Below are 23,144 nucleotides of genomic sequence, written 5' to 3' on the forward strand. Positions count from 1 at the left end.
ATGGACTTGTCTTGTCCATAGACAAGAATGAAAATTCCTGGATGTCAAGAAGCTTATCTTACATTTAATTTTATTCCTCTTAGATACAAACCCCCCACCCAGACCCAGAATATATAATAGGCCCTCAATAACTATGAACGATCGTAACCATGTATACTAGATGTTACACATAAAGTAACGTATATTACCAAATAAACTATTATAATTACACTAACATATGTAAAACATTTTAATGAAGTCACGCAATGAAAGTTAAAATAATAGTATAAATTACTATAAATTTGAATGTACCCATTCCATATTCTGTGTCTGGCCCCAAAGGAAACGAAAATGAGGTTGTAAAAAGGGGAAGAAAGATTATTACTCTTATAAAAACACCATCTAGTAAACCTCCACATATTAAATTAAATATCCAAATGGTTAAGGAAAATGTTGATTCATAAACAAATTTACTTGTAAATTATCTGTGTATATCAATAATGTTTTTCATTTTTAATTTACATGTTGTAAATCAGAAGTTATTCTCACATACTGGAGAGATAGAATTTGTTTAAAGCAATTATGACATATTGGGATACAATTCTTTTTTTACTAGATCACCAGTTCATTGTCTGGGATTCATTTTGCACCAGAATGCTAAAAACAGAGAATAAATTAAGCTCTTAAGGAATAAAATAAAATTAATTTATCTTTGTAGAAAATAGAGGAAGTTTAATATTCAAGGATATAAATAAAATTATATACTTTTAACACTGATTTCAGTATTTTTACATTTTAAGTGAACACAAATTATTGTTTGATGAAGTTTAGACAGTAAATCCTGATGATTTGAAATAAAAACATTTTTATAAAACTCATAAGAATCAGAAAGTTCTGATTGTGAAATAGAAACTAAAAACCATAAGGGCTTCATAAGTCAGGAACTACCCATCATAGGAGGAGAAAAAGAGGACACCTGTAATACTTTCAACAATAAAGATAAATTTTAAAAACCACATGAGAGAGAAAAGGAATATCCATTAAATGGCTTGATAGCTTTTTAAATATAAATTATGTTTATCCTAAAAAGAGTAAAATTGCTGATTAGTTTGTTCTTGAGGTCTGGATTAATATCTTCATAATTTCTGATATATTTCTATATCAGGTTGATCTTTGCCCATTTGTATATTTACAATAAAAGCTATCACAAAATGTGTTGCTCCAGCATTTTCTTCTTATACTGAACTATACTTTATCATTACAAATATTTTTCAGTGATATTCATGATCACTTTTATCAGACGTGTCTACAATAACATTTTATGTCATTTCAGAGCCTCAGTTTAAGAAGAGAAGAAGAAAAAAAAGAAAACTTACTTTCACATTCCAAGTCAGCACATTTTTTAAAGTCGGCCAGAAGTTTTGTGCCTTCCAGACACTTTGTCAGAGAAATAACCAAAAGGAGGATTGCGTGAACTCCAATCTCCGCCATGCTCAAACAAGCAGGAATCCCAAACGAGGTCTAAACCGATTGTTGAGGCTGTAGATATGCCAGCCAAGACAGGAGCTGCCTCACTCTCTTTACTGAATATCAGAGAAAAAGGTTTAGGTTTTTTAATCCCTTGATAACTACATTTTTCCGTCAGTGTTCAGGCTTAACTTGAGCGACAAACGCTCTCTGTTCTCAATCTGCAGTGTCAGGTATCTAGATAAAACATAGGAGCTTAATAATTAACAGGGATTTTTAGTTGGACTCAAGTCTTATAAAGGTGGCCCATTGTAAAACAGTCTCACTTAAAGGTGCCTTGTGTTCAACATTTCTTAAACAGGCCTCTGCAAAAAGGTAGTTAATCTCTTTCTGTTAAAATCTCAGGTAAATTAATCAATAAGTACAAAACAGTATCTGTTGCGTGCAAATATCAGCATCAGTGGAGAAAGTATATATTACATGTAGAAGCAGTAATAATTTATGTTAAAAATTGTTTTGCCCTGGGCAGGTAGCTCAGTTGGTTAGAGCATTCCATCCCCGGTCAGGGCACGTACAAGAATCAACCAATGAATGCATAAATAAGTTGAACAACAAATCCATGTTTCTCTCTCTCTCAAAATCAATAAACTTTAAAAAATGGTTTTGAAAAATCATGATGGAAGTTATTTGAAAAAATATTACACTTTCATATATGAAGAAAATAACTTTACTCCTGGCTGGTGTGGTTCAGCGGTTAAAGTGTTGGGCCGCACACGGAAGGGTCATGGGTTCAATTCCTGGTCAAGGGCACAGACCTGGGTTGCCGGTTTAATCTCCACTCCAGGTCAGGGCGCATTCGGGAGGCAACCAATCGATGTGTTCCTCTCACATTGATGTTTCTGTCTCTCCCCCTCCCTCTCTTCCACTCTCTCTAAAAATCAATGGGAAAAATATCCTTGGGTGATGATTAACAAAAAATAAATAAAGATGAGCAAAGTTTAAAAAAGACACACTTTAGTGTTACCATGAGGTTGAAATTGTATTTAGTTAAGAAGAATAGTTAAAATGTAGTAAGTACTTATTATGTTGCAGGTACTGTCTTAAACACTTAAATATGTGGTCTGAGTTAGCCCTCACGCCAACTCTCTGATTAAGTAATATTATCATTCCCATTTTTTTATATGAAGAAACTGAGGTACAGAGAGAAGGGCTGAATCACTTGCCTAATATCACAGTGAGTAGAGTAGGATTTAAACCTTGGAACTATTATGATTCTCCCTACTCATAACCACTAGGATTTCCTAGCAAGAATCAAGTCATCTGCCACAGAAAGATGTCTGCTTTACCTGCAACAGTACTATTCCAGAAACAGCAGGTTCAGTATTATTCCATGTACTTGAAATTGTATGCATATTTCTACATGTGGAAAAGAGGAGAGAGATGTCTCAAAGAACCCTCCCTCATACAATGGGAGTATATAATGTGATTCAGGTTGCAGTCACTTTCTTCTTTGTACTTTTCCATATATTTTTTTACTTCATTTTTTAAAAATCAGTAAGCATATATCCTTTTATAATACCAGTAAAACTATGAAAATCAAGTTATTTGAATGCTACTGTAACTTGCAAGGGATCAAAGAACTATGCTGGGAATTTTTGTGTAAAACCTAGATCTCAGTAGATTTTTCAGAAACCACAGTTGTCCTATTTCAATCTTGAGAAATATTTTTCTAAGCCCTTCTTTGCTGTACCTTTCCCTGTGTTGGGGCATGGCAGGCTGTGTGTGGTGTGCAGAACCCCGCACTTGTATGGCACCACACTCCCCTCTAGTGCCTGACACAAGACAAATATGCAGAGCATGAGCAAGCTAAAGTGAAGGACTTTTGCTTTCAAAGTCCTAAAAAAAGGAAATGTGATTTCTGTTTGTTTGTTTTTCAAAATCAGTAATTACAAAGAAGCCTACTCTCTCAGATCAAAGATTTTACGTCCTTAGGCCCGGCCGGGCCTGGCTCAGCGGTTGAGCGTCGACCTAGGATCCAGGCGATCAGGGTTCGATTCCCGGTCAGGCACACGCCCGGGTTGCGGGCTGCAGCCGATCAATGACTCTCTCATCATTGATGTTTCTATCTCTCTCTCTCCCTCTCCCTTCCTCTCTCTGAAATCAATAAAGATATATTTAAAAAAAAAAAAAAAGATTTTATGTCCTTAGAAAGAATCTAAGACAGCATTAATCTGAGGATCATTTGGCTTGCAATCAGAGCACTGCATAGCTGTACACATGCACACTCAAAAACGTGTAGGTGGGTTTCTGGAATGCTTTTAAAAACTATAAACTATGTTGTCAAAGACATTTAAAGAAAAATTAGCTCTTCAGCTTCAAAACTTGGCACAGAATTATTGGTATAATTTATAGTATCAAATTGAGAATATCTAACGATGAATTTTACCCTTTCTTGTATTCAGTATTAAAGCTATTACTGCTGAATTCTGAATTAATTAATTTAATTATATTCTAAGAACTCAGGCAAATTTAAATTCGTCTGTTGACCAGCCTGAAGAAGATTTGAGTCAAGAAAAAGAAAATTCCTTGCCTGAGATACCAGCCTGGAGAGATTTGTTCCTGCTAGAAATGCTCCCCACTTTCTTGCTACTAAGGCACTCAGATGATTTCATTTTATGTTCAGATGATTATTTAAATATAATTTAATAAGATATCTTAAAAGTGGTAGCACAGTGTTATGTCTCTAATAGAACCAGATAAAGAATAGTACATAAAAGGGATAAGAGCATTTAGCTTAAAGAAACCAATGTATCAATTTTCACTATAAAAATAGTCATAGTCACTTAGCTATTATAGTCATAGTCACTTAGATATTATATAATCACTGATGCATTTTGCAGATCAAATGTTGTGTTACTATTAAAATGAAATACAGCTGCTGAAGAAGATTTCATGGTAACAGCAAGGAATGCTGATTTGGAAGGCCTATGGAATTCTTCAGAAAACATGCAGGAGGCCCAGCCGGCATGGCTCAGTGGTTGAGCATGGACCTAGGACCCTGGAGATTGAGATTCGATTCCTGGTCAGGGTACATGCCCAGTTGTGGGCTTGATCCCTAAGTGGGGGGCAAGCAGGAGGCAGCCAGTCAATGACTCATCATAGATGTTTCTCTCTCTCTCCTTCTCCCTTCCTCTCTCTAAATCAATAAAGACATATTTTTTAAAAAAGAGAAAGAAAGAAACCATGCAGGAGGCAAGATTACCTACTACATAAAGCTAAAGGAGGAATCATCAAAGCCACACACATGTTCAGTATCTTAGAGATAATGTCGCAGAGAAGCTATTTCCATGAGAATATGAAGGCAGAATCATGAATACTGCTCTTCTACGGTTTGGTGATGTCATTCCTGACACTATATAGTACTATCTTCTCTCTTAATACCCTTGGTTTCCTAAAGTGGAAACATATTTCCTTCAACCAGCTGGCAATTTATAAAATAGAGAAATCTGATTAGAAAGTACTTGGGAGAAGCTGAACTAATTAAGCAAGGGTTTTGGTTTGGTTTTTGTTTTTTGAACTAGGAAAGCAGTACTAGAACAGAGCCCTTGGAAACAGTTCCCATGATAAACATGCATACAGTAAGAGAGAAGGCCCAGGAGAGATTGAGATTCAAACTGGTGTGAAAGACATGGAGAATGGCCCTCAACATCCCCTCTTCAAGGAAAGGCTTTCTCTCAGCTTCAGGGAGTGCAGTTAGCAGACAGCCTCTGGCTGGCAGCTACTTCAAGGTCTACCTCAGCTGCAGAGAGCCTCCTTACCAAGACATCCCCTTCCTGTGTGATCTAGTGAACCTAGTGAGTAAATGACAAGGGAGTACAAAGGCAGGGTCCTTTCAGCCTAATGTGGGGCACTCTGGCAGGCACTCCTCGCTCTAGAGTTCCCCGTTGGGTTGACTGAGGCTTTATGGAATCTACATTGCAGTTCAGCTTTTCTTCTTCCCAATCCTGGTTTCTCCCCATTCCTTTCATAAGTGTCGATCCCTTGAACTTTAAACTCCGTCTCAGCATCTGCTTCTAGGGGACCCAAAATCAGGAGCTAGCGATTCAGGTGCAAAACTGGATATGACAAAATGTGCACATTTTGGCCAATCATTCATGCTAGTCACTGCATGGCTCTTCTTTCCTTGGTGTTTTTGTGTTACTGAAGGTCATGGTGTAATTCTGCCCACTTTTTCTCATTCTGTCTGTGTCAGAGGTCTACCAGGAACCAGATGGGTCTTCCACTTTGAAGGATGGCACTCCTCAACAATTGAGATTTTAATGAGGGATTATTTACAAAGGTGTGGGCAGGGGTAAGGGAAACCAACAGGGGATATAACATCCCCAGGCATGAAGAAATCATGACCACTGCCTGCAGAGAACTATAGGAGAGGGCTGCCCAACAGGGACATAAAGCTTCTGTAAAGGAACTCAGTCAAGAGAATCTCACCCTTCTTTCTGATCTGATAGTACCTCCCATCGATCAAGTTCAGCCAGATGTCAGAGAATAAGAGAACACTTTGAAGTCCTAAAGGTCTGTGTTCTGGGGACATACCAGAGTGGCAAAGAGTGGAGTGGATTGGGAGGAACAAAGAGAGAATACTCACACATTGTCATTACTCCTTTACTATATGTTTTTGAATAATAGTACATAACATCCTCTACATCCAAGATGATACGTATGTGATATTTGCTGATCAAGGGACTGAAATGATTAGTCTCATCAATGAGAAGGAAATTTAATGTTTGTTGAGCACCAGCTTTGAAGCAGTGAGCTTAATATTTCACATGCAAATCTCATCTTTCAGGATAGATGTTATTTATTGACTGCCCATGCATGATGTGTCAGACACTGTTCTAGGGACTGGAGATACAGGAGTGAATAGGACAAAGTCCTTGCTCTCATGGACCTTGTATACTAATGGAGACAGATAAGAACATGCAAATAAATGAACACGGTAACTTCAGGTAGTGATAAGTTATTATGGTGATGTGTCTACTCAGATAAACTCGTCAGGGAAGGCACCTCTGCAGTGACATTAGACTTAATATTGGGAGTAGGAAGACAGAACATTCTGTACAGAAGGAAGAATTAATGAGGTCATATTTCATTGTCTGAAATTTGATTTACAAAGATTTAAAGAAAAAATGAAGGAGGCATATTGTATGCATGCCAAGATGTCAGAAACAAGGCTTTAAGGTAGAAACTTAACTTAGCAGATATAATCAAAAAACAAGGCAGCCCAGCCAGGCGTGGCTCAGAAGTTGAACATCAACCTAGGATCCAGATCAGGGTTTGGTTCCCGATCAGGGCTCCATCCCCAGTAGGGGCAGTGCAGGAGGCAGCCAATCAATGACCCCTCATTGATGTTTCTCTCCCTCCCTCTCCCTTCTTCTCGGAAATTAAAAAATATATACATATATACATATGTATATATATATATAGATATAGATATATGAGCTAAAGGACTTCAATAGCCTTGAAGGCCCTATACAAGCTGGTCCCAATTACCCCGTATTACCTTACTGGATTTTTTTTTTAAACTTTTCTCTCTTGCTTACTCTGCTTCAGTCATTCCTTGATATATCTCGATTCATTGTTTCAAATAATGGAAGAGAAGCTACTATAGTTTAAAGACAAGCAGAGATGGAACCACATAAACCACACTGACCAGTCATAATTCATTCATGATAGTATTGCCTTCGGAGCTTGCATTCTAATGGAAAGTAGACAATAAACCAAAGCATGATATAACTATAATGCTAAATGTTATGGAAGAAAATAAAGCAAGGAGACAGTGAAGGCAAGTAGTGATTATTACAAATTTAAACAGGGTACTAAAATGGCCAAGGCAAGTTGTAGGTATTTAAGTATCATATTTTTTGGGAAAAGATCACGTTAGGTGAGAAAAAGTGTAAAAATTTCAGCCTTTTACTAATCTTCCCCGCTGGCTTATTAGAGTAGGAAGGCCCAACCATGTAAACAGCTGACATTTTTTTCTGGGCTAAGGACTTCAATGGCGTTATCTCAAGGGAAACTGGGTAAGGCTTTTTCTAATTTCAGTATTTTTTAAAAATTCATTTTAAGTGACTGAATCTCCAAACTTTTAATGACTTATTCTGACAGCACTGGCCCGTTGCTACTATATTATGACTAGTAGCTTGCCTTTTAAATTTGTCAACTTATTAAACTCGTTCAACTTATTTTGTTGGACTTTAGTCCAAATTACTATTCATGTGTAGTTTCCAGTTTTAGGTACATAGACGAGCCCTGGATTGGATACAGCCCACTGAAGACCAAAGGATCTTCTAATTCCTGTGGCTGTGCAAACTCCGAATACAAGAGTAAACAAGATGTTTTCTAAACATCCCCTTAGATACCTTTGCTAATTTACAGAGCTCCAAGCTAATTTGTCCTTAGTCACTAGCCCTGTCCCTCTTCAGCCTCTAAACTTACCATAAACACTAATTTGTCACCTTTAATGGTGACAGAACGCCCCCACTTCCCCAACAGTAAACTGTCCCTACTTTTACATTCTAACATTTCTTATATCTGATTTTTGCAAGGAACCAATTACGTGGTTCTCTGAATTTCATAAAATTTCATTTTTAAGGATAAAGCATTAATTGGAAATAAAAACAAATGAACTCAAAATAATGAAACCTTCCAATTTATAAGTGCACACCAAATAAAATTAGCTTTCTATATAATCAACAAAACTTGAATTGAAAATTGCTCTTCACATTCTAAATCCCCCCCATACATTCATACATTATACCGTCACCACCACTCTATAAACAATTGGAGCTTAAAGACAAAACTAGTCTTTTTCTATAAGCACCATGAAAATTGTTCAAATTTTCCAGATAAACATGAGTGAACAAAACTTAATTTGCACAAAGGGCCTTATTGCATACAATTATTTTGGATTTGTAAAATAAGGACTTTACCTGTAGTGTTTCCTGCAGTCAATTGTGGTCAAAAATATTAAATGGCAAGGGATACCCTGAAATGAGCGATCACCTTCATAACGTGAATTTAGTATATTGTTTCAATTGTTCTGTATTTGTATGATTGTTAATCTCTTACTGTGCATAAAACTTTTGTTTCCATAGGAAAAACCACAGTATACTTAGGGTTTGATACTATTCATGTTTTAGGCATCCACTGGGAGTCTTGGAACATATCCCTCACAGATAAGGGGGAACTACTTCTTGCTGGAAAGTATTAAAATCCCTGGATAAAGCTCCTCTTGAAAGAAACAACTGGCCCAGGGATATAGGTAGCTAGCTAGCTCCACAGTTGGAGGGCTGTTCATTTACTGATTACTCTAAGAAAGGCTTTTTTAGAGCTCTTTCCATTAACATGTTGACTTACATTTATACAATGCTGGAAATGCTTGTGGACATTTTCATTGTTACCATGTACTTGTCAAAGGAAGGCATAATGGATATTCAAAGTCAAACCTAAAGCTAAAGTCAGTGTTAAATTATGGACTCAAAAAAGGCCATTTGCAACTTAAGTGCTCTCTTGTATAAAGCATCAAAAAGTTAATACAAGTACTAATCTTAAGCAGTCACACAAATCTAAGCCACATTTATTTGCACATGTAATGGGCAACAGATACTCCAAATTCATACAAATTTATAAAACAACAAAGTTAATAATCACTTGGTACACTTGTGTTATCTTGTTTACAGATTCAAGTGTAAATGAACTTCCTTTATTTTGTAAACTTTCATACAATACTTAAACAAAAATTCTTCAAAACACTTATTGGCATGTTTCAGTTAGAGCCAACACAAAAGTTAAGACAAGACCATAAACTCAAAAAACAAGTTTAGAATATACTTTTCTACCTCCCTCCCCTGGAAAGAAGTGATTATTTTAACAGATGTATATGCTGGATCACAAAAGAAACATAGAAGACAAAAGAATGTTTCCATAATTGTGAAGAAAATGCCAACCAAATCATACTGTTTTAATTTATATACCAAATTTATGGTGTAAATATGAGAAAAGGGGAAATGCTTAGATGAAAGCAAGGGAACTTAGAAAAAATAGTAAATCATCTTACGAACAAACTATGGCCCCCCCCCCCAAAGCTGCAAAGATCTGACTTTGACAACGCAAAATAATTGTCTAAGGCAAATAAAAGTGAAGAAACCTTCAAAGACATTCTAATCATGTTCACTAGTGATAAAAGCTGAAAATGATATCAAGAGGAAATTTATTATACAAGTGTCGAGAGCATCCCAAACTAATGAAAGAAATGAACATTTATTTCTACAAAAGCAACATATGATACAGAATTAGAAGGAAACACACTTAAAAGATTTACCTATTAAAATATACAGATTCTTACTGAAGAGTATAGGATATTTAAAAAAGATGACAAGGGATGTTAATCTTTTTTTATTATTATTATTTTTACATATTTTGGAACCTCACATAATTTTGATAAATAACTCTTACAAAATTATGCAAAAAAGTACAATGTCTGGTAAACAAACAGTCTGTATTTTCCAAAAAGATATTTTTACAACATGCAATTCTTAAGGCAGCATCCTCCTTACAAGGGAAGGTAATCCTTTTACTCATCAAGAAATCTTCTGCTGCAAAGAATAGGCTAAGAAAGCCTGGCTTCTTCCATTAACGCCTTTTGTCTTTCCTGTCTGATTTTCGGTCTCTTTCACTTCTTGAAGATCTTTTGCCTGATCGACTACTCTCTGATATAGACCTCTTTCTGTCGGACCGGGAATTCTTATCCTTTGATCCTTTTGTATCTCTACTACTGCCACCTTTTGAAGATTTGTGACTCCTTTCTAGTCCTGATGTATCCCTTCGCTTCCGATCCACGCTCCTTCTGTGCTTTCTATCTCTATTATGTCCCCGGCCCCTACTCCGACTTCTACTCTCACTACTACTAGTAGTGCTGCTGCTACTATCTCTGCTGCTGCTGCCACTTGTACTGGAGCTGCTACTGGAACTACTCCGACTACTACTACTGCCACTGCTGGAACTGCTGCCACTGCTGCTACTGGTTGAACTACTACTAGAACTACTACTGCTACTGCTCCGACTTCTACTCTTGCTTGTTTTATTTCTAACTCGACCTCGACTTCTGCTCCTAGTTTTGGTTTTGGATTTGCTCTCCGGATGTACTGTCAAGACTGGCTCTACTGTCACCTCAGTGAGTTTTACAGATCCTACAGGCAACTCCTTCTTCTCAGGTAGTAAATGCCCTTGATCCTGAATAACCTGAGGTGACGACTGTAAAACAGCTAATGGCAAAGTCTCAGGTTGAGAGAGAGGCTGGGGTTGGAGTACTGGCTGGGACTGAGATTGGGGCTGAGGCTGAGCCAGGGGCTGAGGCTGAGCCACAGGCTCAGGTTGGGGCTCAGATTCTTTCTCTTCTTTGTCCTCAGGCTCATTTTCCATTTCTAGAGCATTAGCATTCTCTTTCGCAGGAGAAAGAGACTTACATTCTTTATCTGGCTCAACTTCAAATTCCATTTCTGGCTCCAATTCCTTGTTAGTTTCATTTTCTGAAGGTTCTACACTTTCCACTTGATTAGTTTCCATTACCTCCTGCTCAGCAATTACACTCTCCACCATCTCTAGCACATCCATAACTTCCTCAGGCTGACTATCCGGCTGCTTCTCACTTTCCCTTACCTCAGTTTCCTCTTCCATCTTAACCTCCATTTCCTGTTTTTGTTCCTCCTCCTCCTGTTCTTTCTCCGCATCACTATGAACTATACTTATTTCCTTTCCCTCTTCCTCTCCTGCTTCCTCTATCTCTACATCATTGTGCTGATTACCTGTCTCCTCCAACTCTTCCTCTCGCTGAGCCACCTTACCCTCTTCTTGTTCCGCCTTCTGTTCTTCATTACGCACCACCTGATGCTCTTTTTCCTTCATTGATTGTCTTCTAGGCCTAGCTTCCATTTTATTTATTTGTTCTGCAAATTCGATGCGTCTACCTTCAAATAAAGCTAAAGAATAAAAATTTACATGTGTAAAATTTACTATGATTAAGAAAATTCAGCCACAATTAGACACCTGGCCACAAACTGTCATTGAGCTTTATCTAAATGTCTTTTTATAAAGATATAATGATGAAAGACTAATTATGGCAAATAAGTAATTACAAATTGACATGAAATGGCAATGATCCACCAGAAACCTATATATATAAAAAGAAATCAGCCACAGGCAAAACTATGTATTACCTACATGACAATCTTTTTCTATTTAACTTTATGCTAGTAGGAAAAAGACAAAACTTCCTTCAAATGATCAGTTTTATGGTATATCATGCATTAATTTTTCTGACCCTAAGGGAAATAAATCATCTAATCATCATCTTAGCAGTTTCTACCCTTATGTGTGTGCTCCCCCTCTATGGACTACATTGATGTTCTGATGTTCACTCTTTCTTGCTTTATTAGTATTTATGTCTGGCTACTAAAAAGTATTAAGCAGAAAGTAGTAGTATCATTCAAATGCATAAGATATACACATGTAGTAAGCACCACCTACAAAATATGAAAGCTTCCGGTTAAACTCCATCATGAAACAAATGCTCCTATACTCCAAACACATTAGCATCTTATTTTAAAAGTCAACTATTAAATCACAACTATTACAGAAAATAAATATGTATGTGTGAGTTTATCACCTTACCCATTAGGAATATTTCACGGGATCTCTTCATGTACACTTACCATTCATTTTTCTCTGTGACTCTTCTATTAGTTTTTGGGTAGCCGGACACATTCTTCCAGGAATATAGAACAAATGGGGCTTTGTCTTAGTTCTTATATATTTAATTATCTTGGCATTATGCTCATTCCACTCTTCTTGCTAAAGAAAAGGTTAAAAGGTCAGTGCTTTTGTAAACATGAAGGATCACCAACATTAGAATCCCAAAATACTACTCACCAGCTGCGCAAGCTCAACCTTCTGTTCCAAAAGCCGCAGTTCTGTCTGTTTAGCACGCCTCTCTTCAAATAGTTCTCTCCTCTCATTTTCAACCTGCTTTCTCTCTTCTTCTGCCTGCACTTCAAGTTTTTGTTCAATTTCCTGGCGTCTCTTTTGCTAAAGATAAATAATGAACTTTAAATAATCTTATTACATATCCTGATTATGTGAAACATTACAATTTTACTAAATTATCTGCATATGTGTTTCACATTTGCAATTCAAGGTACCAGCTAATTCAAACTTGGCACTGCTTAGCATTTGAGACAGAAATTCCTCTTTTAGGAAATGGGGACTGAAACTTTCTCATGTAAAAATCTAAATTTTAAAGCCATTAGTCGATAATATCAGTAACTGTTCTATTCCAACATGAATTTTAAGTAAGGTTCATAAATTAACCACAAAAAAATAGTCTCTATAGGTGAGTTGTCTTCAGTTATTCTTTCTAAATAAATAAATCTGACAGATGTGATGTCCTAATGAAGTCATATTTTCCATCTATTAAAACAAAACAACAAAAAAACCCCACTGCCTGGTTAGTGTGGCTCAGCAGTTGAGCATCAAACTATGATCCAGGAGATTGAGGCTCGATTCCCGGCCTGGGGACATGTACGGGTTGCAGGCTGGATCCCCAGCAGGGGGCATGCAGGAGGCAGCTGATTAATGACTCTCATCATTGATCTTTCTCTCCCTCCCTTCCTTTCTCTGAAATCAATAAAAACATATTTAAAAAAAATATGCTTACTCTTCACACATTAAAACACCTTTAAGCTTTTAATGTCAAGTTAACACATAAAAGTTGTGGTAAGTTTACTAATCTCCTATAACTACACTGTTTTCTCCCTTTTCACTATAACTTCTCCCCTAAGAAGCAATAACTTGGGTGTTCAAATCCACAAACACAATTTTGTACTTTCAGCAAAATAAAAGCTTCTAGAAAGATGACATGGTTAAATAAACTGTGGAAGGCAGTAAACATTTATGCTTTTGCTTCTAGAGTGCTAAGTACCGCCCCTGAGTGCATAAATTGGTCTAAAAAATTAGAATTATTGAACTAGTACCAGTGATGAGTTCAACTTCCTTGATGAAGAAAAAGCACTTTGAGGCCTAAATAATAAAGGGACTTGTCCAAGACCATGAAATGAGCTTGTTACAGAGCTCAGACCAGAGCTCAGGTTCTCCTGATTCACAGACCATGGTTCTTTGCACTACAAAGAAGTTCACTCAATTACTTCACAGCACCTTAAGGAAAAGACCGGTTGAGCCCTGCCCTGTGTTTCTCAGTGGTTAGAGCAATGGCCCAACCACCAAAGGGTCGCCGGTTCACTCCCCACCATTCCAGGCGGGTATGGGAGGCAGCCAGTTGATGTCTCTCTCTCCCATGGATGTTCTCTCTCCCCTCCACTCTCTCTGAAAAAGCAACGGAAAAAATGTCCTCAGGTGAGGATTAAAAAAAAAGAAGAAAAAAGGAAAAGATTGGGTGACAAGTTAACAACTCCAGAAGAGTTTCATGTTTTTCCTTGGCTTCATTTCAGGTTTGCAATTAAAGGTTTGTTTTTTTAAAAATCTCACCTGAGGATATTTTTCCACTGCTTTTCAGAGACAGAGGAAGGGAGAGGGGGAGAGAGAAAAAAAATCGATGGGAGAGACACATCGATTGGTTGCCTCCCTCATGTGCCCTGCGAGGATCAAACCTGCAACCAAGGTACATGCCCTTGGCCAGAACTGAACCCAGGACCCTTTAGTCCGCGGGCCAAAGCTCTAACCACTGAACAAACCAGCTAGGGCTGCAATTAAATCTTAAGAGAGCTTTTTCCCTCTTTTTAAAAATGTAAGCACGCCCGGCCGAGCGTGGCTCAGTGGTTGAGCGTTGACCTAGGATCCAGGCGATCGGGGTTCAATTCCCAGTGAGGGCACATGCCCAGTTGTGGGCTTGATCAATGACTCTCTCATCATTGATCTTTCCATCTCTCTCGCTCCCTCTCCTTTCCTCTCTCTGAAATCAATAAAGATATATTTTTTTAAAAAAAGTAAGCAACTTATGAGGAAGGCCTGGGAGTGAGGCAGATGCAGGGTGGAGGGTGTCAATGGGGGGGGGGGGGAATGGGACATCTATAATACTTTCAACATTAAAGATAAATTAAAAAAATAATAAAATAAAAACGCAAAAAACTACTTTGATAACTTAAGAAAGCAAAAAAAATAATAACAAAAGCATCAATACCCTTTCAGTAGCGACAGTGGATTCTTGTTTAAATTTCTGAAGGGTGCCCATCAACAAGCCAAATATTCGCCGGTTCCTAAAGAGAAAAAGAAAATTCAATTCCAATAAAATCCACTTCACTTAAACCTGCCATTTCCTAAAAAGAAACATACTATAGGTAATGGGACAGCTGCTTAAATTTTCTTAAAACTGCATTATTTGACAGGAGTTTTTTTCCTTCCAGAAGTCACAAAAGTTACCTTTGCTTTCCTTTTTCGTCCATATTTTGATCCTGGATAAGGTCTCTCCGTGTGCGCTCTTTGGAGGTAGCTACAACTGAAGACTGCAAAGCTGGCTACAGTAGAGAAGAAAATCTCAATAATTTAACAAGCAAATGGTATTCTTTAAAGTGCTGTAAAATGAAAATACTATATTCATCCTCTAAGAAGTTCTTTTAATCTCAATTACCTTTTTAACATCATCATCTTCTGGGTCGCTTTCTTGGCGTGATTCTCTCCGTGTCCGACGCTCCCCGCCCAGCCTGTCATAGGAAAAAGAATTTAAATGACCACTACAGAATTTGACTTACCTGTATACCTAGGGTAAACAACTACTTTTTCTAGGACTCACATCCAGAAACCTCATTCTATATGTCTCTATCCCAATTTACTCTTTCCTCCAATAGTGAAAGAATAAAATATATCATCAATACCCAATCCAGACTTTGATCTTTATTTCTCAAACTGGCTAAGTTTTTGCAGTGTAAGACAGAAAAGTGACACAAATTCACTATTTTCTCAATCTTATTCATCTCATGACCTTTACTTTGGTAATACTTGTTATCATTAGTGAAAAACTGAGTTCTGAGGGATACTACGTGTCTCAGTGACCAAAAGTAACCACACAGGATGGTCTGATCATAAATTCCTATCTGGGCAGGCCATGGCTGTAGTCATGTCCCAGGCCTACAGCTTTCTTAGCAAAGGTCAATCTTTACCTCAAGTGAGCTCTGTCCATTGATGGTATGCATCTAGGATAACATACCTTTGAAATGACAGAGTAATTTTCTTTTCCAGACCCTGTGAAGGTACAACCACAGGCTTCACAGCACAATACTGTACCTCACAGTAATTAGTACCTTGTTCCCACATATCATCTTTATGTACTATAAATTTTAATTAACCATCCTGTCCCCACCAATGTAAAAGAAATGTCTCTCTCCATTTTGCTTTTTATTCAATCCTAGAGATTTTCCTGCTTTGCTTTCTCCAGCCTCCTTAATCTATCATCAACAGATTTCATGTAACCTTCCCTATGTCTCCTCCTTTTATTGCAATATATAAAACAAGTAGCACAATTGCCCTTCTCCAAAGCATGTTCTCAATTGGTTGAGATTTTGCTTCCAGGCATGTATTCAAAATTTTACCTCAAACTATTATAAAACTTTTCTATAAGCTAGTTATTATTTCATCAACAAACAGTACTTATTAAATATTTACATTCATATGTTACCTAAGAATATATAACATAAGCATGCCTGCAGAATCTTTTTTTCAACATACCTACTGACTGCCCCTTCAAGGTCTCTCTGTTTGGCTGGGGGTCCTCCTCCACTATCTGAGAATCCACGCCTGCAATTAAAAATGTCCAACACAAAGCACTTGAAATTTAAGATAAATGGTACCTCCATTTAGCAAGAAAATTTAAATTTTTAACTATTCTTCCAATCAAAGCAACCTTAAATGGGCATTCCCTCCAAGATGCTTTTATAGCATTTTTTAAAAACCCACAAGAATAAATTAAGCTTAGACAAAACTGGTACAATTAACGTATTTTTCAATCTCCAGTTTTGCATGTAAATGAAGTTACATGATAACGGTGAAGAAACTACAGCTGATTAGAGCTTTAAACACAAACAGTTCTAACATTGGTTCTAACCACAAATTTTGTTTAGAAAGACATATTTAGTATAAAAAGCACCAGTAGTCTTAGCATATGAATTAAGTTCTAAGGAAATCTTACCTCAGCGATAAACTACCACGTCCTCTACCTCCACCAGGACCAGAAAGGGCCAGCAATCTGGCTTGGATGGGCCTACGAGATATTTACAAGTCAGTGTTAAAATGTTATGTGGGCACACCTAATGTACTTCATTCACGGGTGAGGTTCATCGTAAGGAGAAAAACCCCAGAAAAGTTCTAAAAAGACGAATCAAACCCACGTGTTTGAAAAAGGGCAGGAAGCACTATCTTATTTAACTTCCGTATTTTCTCAAGACCAACACCACACAAATCATATTGACCACGATGCTACTACACATTAACAAACTTGGATCAGTTCCTAATTTCGCCGACGCCAAGGAAGCGGCACGTGGACAAGAGCCTGGGAGCTAGGCGGCGAACCGTGACCCGGGAGGGTCTCGGGGACAGCCTGGGCCGGGTGGTCGTCGGAGAGGGCAGGGGCTTTGTGCTGCAGTTCCGGGCCTGCAGAGCCAAGGGCGGGAATCGGCAGTCCCGGCCTTCCCACAGGCCCGAAGGCCATCCGGTGCACCCAGGCCCAGCTCTCCCTCCTCACGCACCTGAGCTCGGGGACCTATGGCGGGAGCCTTGGAGACTCCTCGCCTCACCGAAGACCGGGTTCGATCGCCGCCCCGGGAACAGGCCTCGATGTAACAGCCTTCTCATAGCTGGCCGCCCTCCCCGCCCCCAATTCACCCCGGCTTGATTAGCTGCCTCTAGGAGCCGGCATTTCTCATCCGGCCCTTACCTCACATCATTCGGATCCCGCCCGGTGAGCTTGCGAATATTCTCATCCACGTTCTTTAGGCTCTCTTTGGCCTTTTCTAGCTGCTCCTGCAAAGTTCTCACTGCGACCGCCATCTTCTCCCTGCAGCAGGCTTCGCGACTGCTCCACAGGCCGCGCCAGGCTGTGTCGCGCCGCCAGACGCGAGAGGACTGACAGCTGGGCTCAGCCAATGACGGTAGGCGTTGCTTCCGGCCTCAACCATCAGCAACCGGAAGGGGGAGAATCTGCCTTCCTCTGTGACTCTGGGCCAATGAAAAGTCCGCCAGGCGGTCCCTCCCTCCCCAAGTAGCTACGGGTGGCTGGGCTCGCTTCCAGCGCAGACCCCGGGGCGGGATTGTGAGTCCTTGGGTCCTCGGAGTCGCGAGCTGGTGTGCTTCCTCCGCTGAAGAGCGCAGAGTTTTGAAGCCTTTTTAACCTGTTATATGATGTGCTTTACCTACTTAGCCACCTGATCAGGTCACAGTGGATCCAGGGGGAGTCTAGTCACTCCCCATCAATGATTAGATTAGGAAAGGGTGAGGCTGTTATGTTGCTGCGCATGCCCAGAAAGAGTGTTGGGGGAGGGGCTTCCCCTATTAAGGTTAAACTAAAATTAGCAGAAGGAAGCAAAGAATGGAGAAACAGGAAAAGTCATTAATTGTAATTGCTAACAGTTATTTCGGAGACCCTGTGAAACGCTTTACATGCTTTGCGCCTCTCAAAAGCTTTAATAAAATTCCTTTTTTTTCCTGATGAGGAAATTGAGTTTGGGGATATTGTAACTGTCCCTAGGTCTTGCCAGCCTAGAATTACAGTCGAATCAGACCCTGTGCAAGGCTGTAGTAGAAGAAAAAGGCGACGATGAGACGTGAGGCAGCCATTAGCCTCTACACCTGGCCCAGATGTGGTTAGCTTAACATGGGGTCCTGCTATCGTTGGTTGTATGTCTGAGCGAGAGATTGTTGTTCAACTTCTGATTTGGCTCGACCTGCATTGCCAACAAATATATATGCAAATTATAGCTCAGAAAGCATTTTCTCACACCAATAATGTTATAAATAACCTTTGGATTCGCATTTTCCACCTGTCAGCCAGGCTTCCTCCTGGCACCAAGCATTAGCAGACCAACTTTATTTAACTCTAGCTACCATTTTAATTCACCCAATCGTTAAGTGCTCCTTCGATGTATAAGTGGTAACCTAGGCTCTGAGCATAAATCCTAGAACAAGATAGATGTGCTTCCTGCTTCTCTGGAGTTTATAAACTCCTCACTGAGCAGTTGAGTGAATGTACTCATTTACTCAACAAATATCTAAGTGAGCTCCTGTTATGTGCCAGGCACTATTCCAAGAAGTTGGATCCATCAGTGTACAACAAAGATCTCTACCCTCAAGGAGCTGGGGAGCAGAAAGAATGTGGAGACAGAGGACAAACATCAGCATGTTAGTGAAAGAGCAGAATATGCCACCCCAAATTGTGCCAGTTGGGCATATGAATTGTTTTGAGCTGAATGCAATTAAGACCGAGCAGAGTTAAGAAAAACTTTTACCTCTCCCTAACTACCTAAAATAATTTAGTTGGGGGGCCTGGACCAAAAAGAGAGGTATAACCAGAGTGAACTCTTCTTTCTTTTTTAGAAATTAAGTTTATTGGGTGGCATTGGTTAATAAGATTATAGTGGTACCTTGGTTTTCTAATGTAATCCGTTCCGGAAGACTATTCAAGTTCTGAAACGTTTGAAAACCAAAGGATCAACAGCCCACAGCTAGGCCTCAGGATCTTGCGCTCAGTGGGAGTCATGTGGCGTGTTTGACTTCCAAGGCATGTTGGAAAACCAAAGCATTTACTTCCCGGTTTATGGCGTTCATAAACAGAAATGTTCCTTAACAGAGACGTTCCAAAACCGAGGTACCACGGTATATGTTTCAAGTACATAGCCTGAGAGATAACAGTTTATCTCAAAGGCTTATCTGCACGGCAGGGCAAACATTTGATTACCAAACATCTGCTCTTCTGAGACTTGTCCTCCATAGCTCCTATCCCATTCCTTAGCTCAGGACAGCATATAAGCCTCAATTACCTAACTGCCTTTGGGGTCTCATATTTTTATGGAGCTCCCATACTCATGAAATTAAATTTATTTTCCTCCTGTTAGTCTATTTTATGTCAACTTAATTATTAAATCAGCCAACAAACCTAGAAAGGTAGAAGGAAAACTTTTTTACCCCAACATTAGAGGAGTGCTATTGAAAAAAAAGAAAGTAAAGCTAGGTAAAAAGGATGAGGATTGATGAATAATTTCTTTCTGATTATGAGCATACTTGGTCTCCTTGATTCATGTTACAATCCCATGTCACAGGCAGCTCATGAACCAGGAAAATGTAACAGTAGACCCTAATACTAAATAGAACAGTGTTTCCATGAAAAAAATGCTTTCAGAGTTAGCCAAAACCAGGATCTATTCCTGTTTCCAAAGGATCTATTATTACTTGGATCCTGGACAATTTAACATAGTCTGCTTTATCGGGAGAATCAGTGAAATGCTGTGTTTCCCCTCTATTCTCCAAAATACTCTAAGAACCCCATGTTATTGTAGTTTGAGAAATCATCCTTAGAAAGTTGGTCAGTTGCTTGCTCTTCAACCTCAGTGGTGAGCCTGGATTCCTCCTGTTCCTTGATGGTGGTGGTGAAGGAAGAATGCAGCTGGGACACAAAAGACCTGACTTCATGTATGGAAAATTTTAGTGCTGGAAAATTTAAGATTATGGTTTCAAAATTACACTATTTAGTGTTTTCAAAAACTTAGGTGGAACTTTCATGCTTGTTTTATGTGATGATCAAATAAACTGATCCAAGCATTAGAAAAGATGTGTAAAAAACAAACAAACTACCATAATTCTGATTATGGAACATGATCTTAAATTCCTGTGAAAGGATATGAAGATTTGAGAGGTTAAGAATGTGAGAAAACTCAATATGTTAATTTTGGGGAAGCAATGAATTAATTGAAAAAAATCTGTGTCTATTATTAAGAAAAGAACTAATCACATACTAAGCAACACATTATTTATTTTTTTTCTTCCTTTTATCTTTATATTGGGGTAAAAAATAAAAATAAAGAACATTATGGATGTGGGCTTCCCTCTATAAATGACAGCAGGGGCTGATGGGAACCAGAAGCTCCAGGGAATTAAAAAAATAAAATATATATTTATACATTTATATATATATCATGTCATGTGTGCGAGTTCCAGAGAAGCAGGAAGCAGCAGCTAGCACACAGAAACATGGGTGTGGGTATCACACACGCAAGCGGTGAGATTCCTCTGACTACGGGGAGAGCGATCCCCACCTACCCAACCCACCCACAGATTAAAAATATATATATATAGGAAAGAAACTTCTCTTTTAAGAATAGGACCACCCAGTCATGTTTGCCCTGTGACAAGAAGAAAAAAACGCAGCTAACATCGCTGGAAAGGCCATTTCCTTCTCTTCCCAGCCAAGGCCATACCTGCTCTTTCAGTACTGAGGCCTGGCCCCACACCCCTGCTCCTCACAGATACTGCACACATCTTGATACCCAGAGAGTAGTATCTAGGATGGAAGGCAGCAGCCATCACCGTTTGCTTACTTTAAGACAGCCTCTAGTCAAGGGGTTTTAGTAAGCCTGGCAAAAATTCTGGTGAGGCTGGGTGCCAGGCGGTGCCTAAGGACCCAGGGTCTGTGATTAATGCCTCCAGCCCATTGGAAATGATTGACCTCTAGGGATTTTTTTTTAACTTAAAGGGGAGGTGCACTATACACCCCCTCCACTGTGAGAAAGGGGGCCTAGTCCCTAGCTACCCCCACTCCCCCCCCCACCCCCCCCCACACACACCCCTACTAAGGCACAGCCAGGGTGGGCACATGCTTTGGCAATGAGGCCCTTCAGGAGGCCCAGGGTCTGAACAGCTGCTACGAAGGGTGTGGGACGTGGAGCTCAGCACCTTTGGAGTTGGGGGTGGCAGTGGGGGTGGGGGGTGAACAAAGAAGTCTCCGTGCTCCCAAAGAAATCAGAAGGAAGGTGGGAAGAAGTTGTCAGAAAACAAGGCAGGTGAGAAAACAAACAGGGCGGACGGCCAGAAAAGGCCCAAACAACAGACTAGGTAGGCAAGGGGGGAAGACACAGGCAAAACAGGGTGACAGCAAAGAGCACAGGGAGGGAAGGGCACAGAGCTTGGGACAGGGACACCAGGTGAAAGAAAAGGGAGAGAGTGAGCGGAACGAGGAGGAGAGGGGACCCAGGAAGAGGACATCAGAGGAGAGCACGACTCGGTAAAGACACCTGTGGAAAGAAGAGGGAATCGGGGCTCCCGGACAGAGCCTCAGGAGGACCTGAGGAAAACCAGGCGGGAGGAGTACACCCAGTCGGCCACGTAAGTCAGCAGGTTGATGCCCGTCAAAATGGCCACAGCCAGGCTACTGTCCCAGGGGCATATGTAGCGGCTCAGGCCCAACCTGCAGTAGGGATCCTTCCAGCGCTCGGCATAGCCTCCGTACCTCTCGTCAAACTGGTAGAGAGGCCAGAGGATCATGGCCGAGGCGTAGCAGAGGATGGAGAGCAGGTTCAGGCCCCACAGGAAGCGGGGGAAGGGGATGGGCAGGATGTTGGTGCGGTTGATGAGGTTCAGCACGATGGCCACGGAGGCCAGGAGGAAGCAGATGACGTATACCAGCACGCACCACACCAGGGCCGGCCTCCCCTTGTTCAGGTAGGGGTCGCTGATGAAGGCAAAGATGACGCAGGCCACGAAGGTCTCCACCACCTTGAGCAGGCCTGGCAGCGTGGCCATGTAGACGGTGACCTGGCCGGGCCGGGGCCGGGACCAGGCCACCTCGGTGGCGTAGGCCACACCGGCGGTGCAGGAGAAGACCGTGGCGCCGACGGCATGGTCACTTGAGCGGCTTTGGTACATGAACTTGAAGTAGATCGTGGGGTAGATGATAGAGGCCGAGAGGCAGAAGAGGGAGGCGTAGCAGGCAAAGGTGATGGGGAAGTTGCGCCAGGACAGTGGGAAGCGAGCCTGGAACCCACCAAACTCCACCAAGATGATGAACAAGGTCGTGGTGAAGCAGAAGCACCAGGCGAACATGCACCAGCTACCCGTGAACCCCGACCACGCCTTCACGCTGGCCACCAGCGAGAAGGCCACACAGGTGGAAAACAGCTGGGCCAGGCGAAGCAGGCACATGGGCTGGGTCAGGGTCCGAGTGAACCTAACGATGGGTGAGGCGGCAGGGCTTGAAGGTGCGGTCCTGGCGGTTGCGCCGGGCCCCGGGGCCGGCCGGGGCCCCGCAGCTGCTCCGGGCCCCGGGGCCGGCCGGGGCCCCGCGGCTGGCCGGGGCCCCGCGGCCGGCCGGGGGCCCGCAGCTGGCCGGGGCCCCCCTGCCGGCCGGGGCCCCGCGGTTGCGCCGGCCCCCGCGGTTGGGCGGGTCCCCGCCGCCTTCATGGCAGCTGTCTTAGCTGAGGACCCGGATGGAGAAAGATCCGGCTGTGCGGGCGGATGAAGTCAGACACCGCACAGGCCTGTGGCGGCTGAGCTGGAGCAGAGGCAGCAACTGCAGCCTAGAGGCGTCTTCTAAGCTACACGTTTAAGCCAGATTTGCTAAATTTAAGAGGTGCATGTATCTAACGTGTATTTGC

General features: G+C 40.8%; 3 protein-coding genes across 3 annotated transcripts in view; all 3 read right to left on the reverse strand.

The window, feature by feature from the left end:
• The window catches only part of MIA2 (MIA SH3 domain ER export factor 2), a 77,016-nt gene extending 75,531 nt beyond the window's left edge, over window positions 1–1,485 (reverse strand). Inside the window, exon 1 of the mRNA XM_087824998.1 lies at window positions 1,356–1,485. Coding sequence (XP_087681124.1) covers window positions 1,356–1,470 — 115 coding nt within the window. The 5' untranslated portion in view covers window positions 1,471–1,485. The remainder of the gene's footprint in view (window positions 1–1,355) is intronic.
• Window positions 1,486–9,053: 7,568 nt separating this feature from the next.
• Window positions 9,054–17,620, reverse strand: PNN (pinin, desmosome associated protein). The gene is made up of 9 exons (XM_016209792.2): window positions 17,441–17,620; window positions 16,697–16,768; window positions 16,237–16,305; window positions 15,143–15,215; window positions 14,935–15,029; window positions 14,696–14,771; window positions 12,433–12,588; window positions 12,216–12,354; window positions 9,054–11,483 (listed from the first exon to the last, which is right to left on the reverse strand). The coding sequence occupies exons 1-9, from the start codon at window positions 17,551–17,553 to the stop codon at window positions 10,138–10,140; spliced, it is 2,139 nt and encodes a 712-aa protein (XP_016065278.2). The 5' UTR covers window positions 17,554–17,620; the 3' UTR covers window positions 9,054–10,137.
• A 4,080-nt stretch (window positions 17,621–21,700) lies between these two features.
• On the reverse strand, window positions 21,701–22,950 carry LOC107534625 (myeloid-associated differentiation marker-like). Its single transcript, XM_016209786.2, has one exon. The coding sequence runs from the start codon at window positions 22,948–22,950 to the stop codon at window positions 21,826–21,828; it is 1,125 nt and encodes a 374-aa protein (XP_016065272.2). The 3' UTR covers window positions 21,701–21,825.
• Between the last annotated feature and the right edge of the window lie 194 nt (window positions 22,951–23,144).

The sequence above is a fragment of the Miniopterus natalensis genome, chromosome 1 (assembly GCF_054644295.1).
Source record: "Miniopterus natalensis isolate mMinNat1 chromosome 1, mMinNat1.hap1, whole genome shotgun sequence".
NCBI classification, from domain to species: Eukaryota; Metazoa; Chordata; class Mammalia; order Chiroptera; family Miniopteridae; genus Miniopterus; species Miniopterus natalensis.

Bases quoted from the DNA above. Each gene is read 5' to 3' on its own strand.
- PNN (XM_016209792.2), bottom strand. From the start codon at position 17,553: ATGGCGGTCGCAGTGAGAACTTTGCAGGAGCAGCTAGAAAAGGCCAAA. The intron at 15,030-15,142 runs GTAATTGAGATT...TCTCTACTGTAG, and splicing joins AAGATGATGATGTTAAAAAG to CCAGCTTTGCAGTCTTCAGT. The intron at 14,772-14,934 runs GTAACTTTTGTG...TTTTCTCTTTAG, and splicing joins GACGAAAAAGGAAAGCAAAG to GAACCGGCGAATATTTGGCT.
- LOC107534625 (XM_016209786.2), bottom strand. From the start codon at position 22,950: ATGAAGGCGGCGGGGACCCGCCCAACCGCGGGGGCCGGCGCAACCGCG.